At 47.6% G+C, this 9,676-nt stretch overlaps 2 protein-coding genes across 2 annotated transcripts; both read right to left on the minus strand.

Moving 5' to 3' along the window:
* Window positions 1-2,353: 2,353 nt before the first annotated feature.
* LOC124675477 (low molecular mass early light-inducible protein HV60, chloroplastic-like) lies at window positions 2,354-3,135 on the minus strand. Its single transcript, XM_047211554.1, has one exon. The coding sequence runs from the start codon at window positions 3,014-3,016 to the stop codon at window positions 2,495-2,497; it is 522 nt and encodes a 173-aa protein (XP_047067510.1). The 5' UTR covers window positions 3,017-3,135; the 3' UTR covers window positions 2,354-2,494.
* A 2,501-nt stretch (window positions 3,136-5,636) lies between these two features.
* LOC124675052 (low molecular mass early light-inducible protein HV90, chloroplastic-like) lies at window positions 5,637-6,390 on the minus strand. The gene has a single exon (XM_047211115.1). The coding sequence runs from the start codon at window positions 6,261-6,263 to the stop codon at window positions 5,742-5,744; it is 522 nt and encodes a 173-aa protein (XP_047067071.1). The 5' UTR covers window positions 6,264-6,390; the 3' UTR covers window positions 5,637-5,741.
* Window positions 6,391-9,676: the final 3,286 nt, after the last annotated feature.

The following is a 9,676-nucleotide window of genomic DNA, read 5'->3' on the forward strand; positions in this document are numbered from 1 at the left end:
GGCGAGACTTTGGTATCCTCATGATGCAAAGCCTATGACTATTGTACCCATCATCCGTGGTGTGGTATCGTACTCTTTACTCGTTTATGTATCCCAGTATACATGTGATCCCTATCGTAAAGTGTCTTTGCAGATGATATGGTGATATCGTAATACCGAGAGGGTCCGGAGTGTTTGTCTCCATCGCCGAGAGGAGAAATACCACAATCTTGAAGTATCCAAGTATTCATACATACTTTAATATGTACTCGAACAAAGCTTTTATTGTCCCCATTTACGAGTTGCATATGACAATGATCAAGGCACACCCTTCAATATGAGGATGCTTGATATTCATGGTTGAAGGACTTATACAATATAATATAAGTGTTGAACGGTATTGTTGTTACATTAACAATACTCATGATCTGGAAAGCATGATCATCGATTAACTTGTAAGTTGTTCCTAGAGGCGGGACTTGAAATAACTTATTGTTTAGTTCTATACATGTGTTTGTGTGTTTTACTACCAAATCACGTATTCAATAATCACAACAATTATAGCATACAGAAATAAACATTAAATAACAACTTGGGAATAGATAATAACAATTATTATTGCGTCTAGGACATAATCCATTCAGCATGCAATACACCCAAAAGAAGTCATGTTTTGAAAATTTGATAAACGATTGTCAAAGATGCTTAGATGCACATAGAATGATTTGATTGGTTGTTGACATTTGTGTCAAGATGCACATACACGGAGTTGCTTGGCTGATGGCCTTTGTGCCACAGATGCACATGGAAAGAATTTTTTTGCTAGTTATAAACTTGATCTTCTTACTTAAAACATGTTGTATTGTATCTTCCATTTATATATGTTCTCCCAAATATCGAAGAAGAAACGGCTTTCAAAGCGTAGCACGGTTCAGTGCTACGTTGTATGCAATCTTCCTTTTAACAGCGAAAGGTCTCGAATGACCTAGTAACCACATTCATTCCAATAAGGCCTAGAAGGAAATCGAATTTGCTACTAGGATCTACATGTTTACATAAAGGACCATGAAACATGAAGAATAAAAGCAATCGGAACTTTTCTCCACTGCAATGATGAGCTCTGCTCGACTTGCTAGCCCAAATCATCGTCGCGGGGCGACGCACCACTTGGGAAGATGACTTCGTTGGACGCTAGGTGGAAGCAGCTAGATTCACTCCTCATTGGCATCGCCCATGTAGGTTGACAAACAACAAGCAACAAGCGGCTTAGGAGGCCCACCCTTCGACCATGAAGAGCGGGGGCACAACAGTTATGGCTGTCACGAGTCCCTAGCTGATGAACTCAAAGGAACTCCTGCAACACCTTCATCCATTGGCATAGATTAAAGACTATGCCAAATCCCCACCTCTCTGATGCCACCATCACTCACATCAAAGCCTGAATGACCCAATCTTGCAGATCTAGAAGGCACCCAAGCCTTATTGAAGAGGATGCATAGGTTTTGCCATCGTTTTTCTTTGGCTCCTTCCACTGAAGCACCACCACCAACCACCACACCACCACCCACTACTAGAAGTTGCTCGAACAATCCAGCAATGAACTCCCAGACAACATCTCACCCAACACCACATGGGGCAAACCTAGACATAAACCTGACCTACACCCTAGTGTTGTATAGATGAGCTCGGCCTCCTCTCCTCAGTCATCTCCGTCCAGCTAGGCCGTCAAAGAGGGGGGACAGGAGCCAGGGCGATGGTGGAGTTCTCTGAAACGGTGGCGGCAAGAGGAAGGAAGGGATAAGAATAAGATCCCCCATGTTTTATGTAGTCGATGGCATCATTTCTTTATTCGACACACTTCTTCATTAATTACTTTAGAATTGATTTCATTTGGCCTCTGAAAACAATTATGCATGGATTATTATGTTCAGGGATTTTCACACGTACCGATTTTTATGATCAACTATAGCATGTTCGGTGTAACTCATTCTCACTCGACTGAAAATTAAGTTAATTTATATTTTCGGTGATGATCGAATGTTAGTTGTAACCCACGTTGCAACTCGTGGCTAGCTCCATCGGTTAGTGTCATTTTGCTCAGCTGCAATTCACGACTAGCACGAATCACGAATCAATTCAACAGTTTAGGAGTATGTTTTTTAGTTGCAACTCCACATGTAACTAGAAAAATCTCAGTTGCAACACATGTCGTAACTCATGCTAGCACTAATCACAATGTAATCATGTTGTCTAGGAGTTGGACTGAATATTATTTCTTAGTCCATTAAGAATTATCAAAACTCTTGTTTTTCCTTGATTTTTTGGCTAGAGAAATAGGGGAAAACAAAGTGGTTTGTTCTGCCGTGGTCAAATATCACACAAACATCTTTCAAAAGATAAAATGACATAAACACATTGTCTTACATCCATAAAATAGAAAATCAGGTTAAAGAATATCTTACATTTCCTAGCTAGTAGGTAAAAGTTGTGTTATCCGGTCGACAACGAACTAGTTTTACACGTTAATGAAGGGCGCGCCCGTGATGATCTCGGTGGCGGCGAGCGCGACGAGGCCGAGCATGGCTAAGCGGCCGTTCCAGAGCTCTGCGTTGGCGTTCATGATGGCCCCGGCCCTGCCCTCAGCGCTCTCGCCCTGGAGCAGCGGCACCAGCGACGCCACGGACAGCACTGCCACGGTGTACGCGAACCACGCCTGGCCGGTGCCGCTGCCCAGCTGCGACAGGAGCCCGTCGCCGCGCCCCGCCTCGACGGCCAGCGCCGTCACGAAACCCACCATAGCAAGGCGCCCGTTGATGCGCTCCGGCGCAGGGCCGCTGAACGCCAGCGCGTCCCAGATCGAGGTGCTCGCCTTGGGCTTGTTGGGTGGTGGCGTCCTCGGCTCGTCGGCCTGGGCCCTGACAGCGACGGTGCGTCGGCGCAGCGCCATAGGCGGAGAGCGGGCGGCGAAGCGGCCACCTGCTCCCTGAAGCCCGACGGCGACACCGGCGAACGAGGTGATGGCCATCATGGTCGCCATTAATGAGCAGCTCGAAAGTGCAGGATGCTAACTAGGAATCCGTCGGCACAGTAAAGTTGCAGGGGTCTGATGATCACTTCTCTGTGTTGTCGGGATGATGTTGGTGCTGTGTTGCTTTAGTTCAGTGAGCGGGCGCAGTTTATATAGGCTGTTGCTTGGGTAGTTGTTGAGATCTCTGGGAGTGACCAGTGAGCTAGCCCGTGACCATGGGAGGGGTGCCGGTGATCCCCAGCCGCGAATCGAACTACCACTCGAGGTGGAGCAAGGCAGGTCCTGATACGGCCAGCAAACGTGGACGTGAGGGGTGCCGTGCGTGCAGAAGGCTCCGGCAAGGGCATGATACGTCCGGCGAACGCTCCGGTCCACGTGCCAGACACCACATGGAAGCAAAATGAGAGGGACCAGAGTGGGTGCTATACGTATGATCTGTGTTTTGGTTTATCTGACTTGGTTTCTAGCTTTGATTCGCCACTTGTTTCTAGCGTTAGCAAAGGAGAAGCGCCCGGAGGTACACGTAGGTAGAGGTACCGGGATTGAAGTGTGTATCAGGTGCATGCACGCACGCAAATTCAGCAGCTGGTGCTGTGCTGACAATGCCGTTGCAAGATCGAGAGAACCGGTAACTACCGGTCATCATCCCACCGGTAGTGGCCTCGGCGCCTCGCCGATTCGTGTTATTTTTCCTTCCATTTGTTGTCTATTTTACTACGATATGATATGTCTATGATAGATTGTTAGATAAAAATATTTTTTTGTTATTTCAACCACGTTATACATATATTTCGCGCATATTTGAATTGACATATTTATTTTTTTGGTTAAAGTATCACGAATCACGTTTTATATAAAGAAAATATGAAATTTTACCAAACTTTCTTTTCAATTTTGTAGATATATATCATATGAAGATGATACACACTAGATATAGAAAGAGAATCTAGCACGAATCACGAAGGGGTGACCGGTGGATTGTATCCGGTAGTTACCGGCTCCGTTAGAATGGACTTTCTGTTGCAGATCGAATTGTCATCTGTAAACAGTTCACGGAACAGGTTCTCTCGAGAAATCGATAATCTGCAATTGTACATATCTTTGTTTGATATTCTTTTTCGTGGAATTTTTCCAACCGGGCTCTTTTCATGGATGCTCGCAATTTATATGGGTGAAAGCATTCTAGAATGTCCTTTTAATGGGAGATGATAGATCTGAAAACTTAGTCTCTCCTCTGATCCTCTCTCGGATATATATGCGCATAGTACAAGGTGTGTTAATTTATATGGGTGAATGTCTTATCGTTTGTAATGTGTTTATCAAAACAAAACTGCTAGATAAGACAAATGGATGTAAGTTGTATTTCACTCTTCTCTTTGCACCTTCCATTCACCGGTGATTGTGCCATCCACGGATATACGTTGCATGGGATGCAGGATATCACCGCAAAGGTGCCGGACATTGCCCACCGGATGAGCAAGCCAGAGGAGATTCCGGATGTGCCCGACGGCAGATGGATCCGACCACATCCGGCAGGATTTGCTCTTCGATCTATACTTCTGGGCCAATTCCTACAAGGTGTGACCAGATCTGGCGTTGGAGTATAGGAGGACGAGCAGCCAATGTATCTAGACATGGCGGATGCGCTCTCTCTCGCAACGGACAATGAGCGAGAGACCACTAGGTCACCTAGAGCGCTGCCGTCCCGTATCGTTCAGATGCAGGGAGAGAGTGAGGATGGGGTTTCCGTTAGGATTAAGTGTTGAGGGAATGGATTTATCGAAAAGGAGGTCTTTGCAGCACCGTGTTCATTGGGACATATATTTCAAACGGAGTTCCAAAAGGAGGCTTGTTAGTGATATTTCGTACATATAAATTTCATTGTCACCTCCTACGTTGTCTCCGCGGGTCCGGCCCATCTCGTGTAGGCCTCCTTTGCCACGCGTAAAATTATTCAACCGTGGCTCGTATCGTTGTCGTTTCCTTAGAGGGATGTCCTTAGTGACAATTGCATAGTTATGTATTAGTTTCCCTTATTCTTTCGCTAGAGAAAAAAGGAGAATAAAGTGGTTCGTTTTTTACTTGGTCAAATATCACACAAACACATTGCCCTTGACATTGATATTCATAAAATAGAAAATTAAGTTAAACAATATATGCATAAATAGACGATATTCATGGGTATTAACTATTAAGCTACTAGGATAGTTGTGCAAGCACATGTTAGGAAATGTGCATTTTTAACTTGTACTAGCACACGTAAGAAGGCTAACAAGAAAGAAGACTTATGAATATAGTTTGTTCCGTTAAGATATGAATGTCCATCTTTAAAAAAATGTAAATATAATACTCACTCCGATTCATATTAATTGACTTCAATATGAATATATCTAGAACTAAAATGTGTCTAGATACATCTATATTAGAGTCAATTAATATGAACCTAGCATCGTAGAGAAATGAATGTGTCAAACATATGTAGAGATACGAGAAAGAAGACTTACGACTACAGCATAAACCGAGAAACCGTTGAAAAAGACATAAAGAAAATTCATACGACTATAGAAAGCGTCGAGTGAGAAACAAAGCCACATCAATCTCGAAAAAAGAAAAACAAAGCCACATCCGATAGTACGAACTGTTTTTGATTAGTGTATATGAGGATCAGTAGTAGCGACTGTTACATGTCCTAGCTAGATACAAGTTGTGTTATCCGGTCGACAACAAAATAGGTTTACACGTTAATGAAGGGCGCGCCCGTGACGATCTCGGTGGCGGCGAGCGCAACGAGGCCGAGCATGGCAAAACGGCCATTCCAAAGCTCGGCATTGGCATTCATGATGGCCCCGGCCCTGCCCTCGGCGCTCTCGCCCTGGAGCAGCGGCACCAGCGACGCCACGGACAGCACCGCCACAGTGTACGCGAACCACGCCTGGCCGGTGCCGCTGCCCAGCTGCGACAGGAGCCCGTCGCCGCGCCCCGCCTCGACGGCCAGCGCCGTCACGAAACCCACCATAGCAAGTCGCCCGTTGATGCGCTCCGGCGCAGGGCCGCTGAACGCCAGCGCGTCCCAGATCGAGGTGCTCGCCTTGGGCTTGTTGGGTGGTGGCGTGCTCGGCTCGTCGGCCTGGGCCCTGACAGCGACGGTGCGTCGGCGCAGCGCCATAGGCGGAGAGCCGGCAGCGAAGCGGCCACCTGCTCCCTGAAGCCCGACGGCGGCACCGGCGAACGAGGTGATGGCCATCATGGTCGCCATTAATCAGCAGCTCTGAAAATCAAGCTGGGAAGTGCAGCCGTGCAGGATGCTAACTAGGAATCCGGCAGCACAGTTAAGTTGCAGGGGAATGTCTGATGATCAGCTCTCTGTGTCGTCGGGATGATGTTTGTGGTGTGTTGCTTTTAGTTCAGTGAGCAGGTGCAGTTTATATAGGCTGGTGCTTGGGTAGTCGCTGAGATCGGGGAGTGAGTGACCAGTGAGCTAGCCCGTGACCATGGAGGTGCCGGCGATCCCCAGCCGCGAATCGAACCACCACTCGACGTGGAGCAAGGCGGGTCCTGATACGGCCAGCGAACGTGGACGTCATGGGCGCCGTGCGTGCAAAGGGCTCCGGCAAGGGGGAGCGGCATGATACGTACGTCCGGCAAACGCACCGGTCCACGTGCCAGACACCACATGGAAGCGCGATGAGAGGGACCAGAGAGTGGGTGCTAGTGCTATACGTACGATCTATGTTTTGGTTTATCTGACTTGGTTTCTAGCTTGATTCGCCACTTGTTCCTAGCGTTAGCAAAGGAGAAGCACCCGGAGGTACACGTAGGTAGGTACCGTGATTGAAGTGTGTATCAGGTGCATGCACGATTGCACGCACGCAAACTCAGCAGCTGGTGCTGACAATGCCGTTGCAAGATCGACATTGTCATCTGTAAACAGTTCACGGAACAGGTTCTCGATCACTCGAGAAATCGATAATCGGTAATAGTAGTATATATCTTCGTTTGATATTGTTTTTCGTGGAATTCTTCCAACACGGCGCTTTTCATGGATGCTCGCAATTTATATGGGTAAATGAATTCTAAAAATGTTTTTTCATGGGAGATGATAGATCCCCTGGCCTTGTATTTTCATTTGCATAGAGTCTGGAAAGTCGGAGAAAGGGCATACATTCGCCCCCGCGTCTGACCCCCGCGTCGCCCTCCCAGGGTGGCTCGGGCGGACGCCCAGATCCACCGCCACCGGCTCTCCTCCTCCAAGCCCTACTCTCCGCCGCCGAAGGAGGCCTTCGGGCGAAGCCTAGCTGGCGGACGGCGGACGGCGGCGGCGGGCCCCCCTTTTCTTCCTCGCAGTGATGCTATCGGTGGGGGAGGCCCGGCCTCCTGCTGTGATGTGGCTGCTCGGGGGCACTCCCCATGGCGGCTGGCGGCGTCCTCGCTCGGGTCCCGAGGCCCCAGCCTCAGGCAGTGACGGCTTGAGCCTCAACGGCGGGACTCCTCCTGCCGGCTGGCTGCGGCAGCGCCAGGAAGTGCAGGTCCGTCTTGCGACTTGGCTCTGACGAGATGGGCGCGGTGGCGTCCCCCTCAAAGCTCTGGCAACGGCAGCTGCTTCACGGGGTGCTCTGCAGTTCGCGTTCCAACGGGTGGTGCTCGTCGGATCTCGCTGGATCTGGCATGTCACGCTTGGCTGACCCGGTGGCGGCTAGTTGATGCTTGGGGATTGATACGTCTCCGACGTATCGATAATTTCTTATGTTCTATGCCATATTATTGATGATACCTACATGTTTTATGCACACTTTATGTCATATTCGTGCATTTTCTGGAACTAACCTATTAACAAGATGCCGAAGTGCCGATTCTTTGTTTTACTGCTGTTTTTGGTTTCGAAATCCTAGTAAAGAAATATTTTCGGAATCGGACGAAATCAAGACCGAGGGCCTTATAATTCTCGGAACCTTCCGAGCACCGAGAGAAGAGTCGGAGGGGTGCCGGGGGGCCCACACCACCGGCCGCGCGGCCCAAGGGGCGCGCCCCCTATGGTGGCACCACCCCGTGGCCCCTCCGACTCCGATTCTTCGCCTATTTAAGCCGTCGTGACCTAAAACTTCGAGAACTTTTGACGGAACTCCGAGAAAGACTCCGGGCGCCGCCACATCGCGAAACTCCAATTCGGGGGACGAAGTCTGCGTTCGGCACCCTGCGGGACGGGGAATTGCCCCGGAGCCGTCTCCACCGCCGTCTTCACCACCATCTTCACCGCCATCGCTGCCTCCATGATGAGGAGGGAGTAATCCACCCCGAGGCTGAGGGCTCCGCCGTAGCTATGTGGTTCATCTCTCTCCCATGTACCTCAATACAATAATCTCATGAGCTGCTTTACATGATTGAGATTCATATGAGTTTTGTATCACAATTCATCTATGTGCTACTCTAGCAAAGTTATTAAAGTAGTTCTATTCCTCCCGCACGTGTGTAAAGACGACGAGTGTGTGCACCGTGTTAGTACTTGGTTTATGCTATGATCATGATCTCTTGTAGATTGCGAAGTTAACTATTGCTATGATAATATTGATGCGATCTATTCCTCCTACATATGCATGAAGGTTACGAGTGCATGCTATGCTAGTACTTGGTTTAGTCTGTTGATCTATCTTACACTAAAGGTTACTAAAATATGAGCATTATTGTGGAGCTTGTTAACTCCGGCATTGAGGGTTCGTGTAATCCTACGCAATGTGTTCATCATCCAACAAAAGTGTAGAGTATGCATTTATCTATTCTGTTCTGTGATCAATGTTGGGAGTGTCCACTAGTGAAAGTGTAATCCCTAGGCCTTATTCCTAAATACTGCTATCGCTACTTGCTTACTGTTTTACTGCGTTACTACTACTGCGTTACTACTGCTTGTTTACTGTCCTGGGCAAAGCACTTTTCTGGTGCCGTTGCTACTACTTATTCATACCACCTGTATTTCACTATCTCTTCGCCGAACTAGTACACCTATTAGGTGTGTTGGGGACACAAGAGACTTCTTGCTTTGTGGTTGCGGGGTTGCATGAGAGGGATATCTTTGACCTCTTCCTCCTCGAGATCGATAAACCTTGGGTGATCCACTTAAGGGAAACTTGCTGCTGTTCTACAAACCTCTCGCTCTTGGAGGCCCAACACCTGTCTACAAGAATAGAAGCTCCCGTAGACATCAAGCACTTTTCAAGGCGCCGTTGCCGAGGAGGAAAGGTAAAAAGGCACTAATACTCCGGTTCCGGGTAACAGTACTTTTACGGCGCCATTGTGTTTGTGCTCGAAGCTATTTCCTTTAGATCCTGCAATTGCATCTTTTTGTTTCTTGTTTTTATTTTCACTAGTTAGGCATAATGGAAAACAACAAAAAAATTAGTGAGCTTTTTAATCTTTTTCCTGATTTAGAATTGTTTGGTGTGAACATTAAAAAAACCAATGGAACCTTATTTGCATGCTAGTAGCGATGTTATTAGTATGAATGCAATTACTGCTAATGCTATGGAGAAGTCTAAGCTTGGGGAAGCTGGTTTTCATGATCTTTTTAGCTTCCCATCTTCAGGTGAGAAAATTTGCTCTGATAATACTTTATCTCCCATATGCGATAACTCTAATGATGCTTGTGATATTTTAAATGCACCTACTGAAAGTACTCCA

The sequence above is a fragment of the Lolium rigidum genome, chromosome 7 (assembly GCF_022539505.1).
Source record: "Lolium rigidum isolate FL_2022 chromosome 7, APGP_CSIRO_Lrig_0.1, whole genome shotgun sequence".
Lineage (NCBI taxonomy): Eukaryota > Viridiplantae > Streptophyta > Magnoliopsida > Poales > Poaceae > Lolium > Lolium rigidum.

Excerpts from the sequence above, each read along its gene's own strand:
- LOC124675477 (XM_047211554.1), bottom strand. The coding sequence starts at position 3,016 with ATGGCGACCATGATGGCCATCACCTCGTTCGCCGGTGTCGCCGTCGGG.
- LOC124675052 (XM_047211115.1), bottom strand. The coding sequence starts at position 6,263 with ATGGCGACCATGATGGCCATCACCTCGTTCGCCGGTGCCGCCGTCGGG.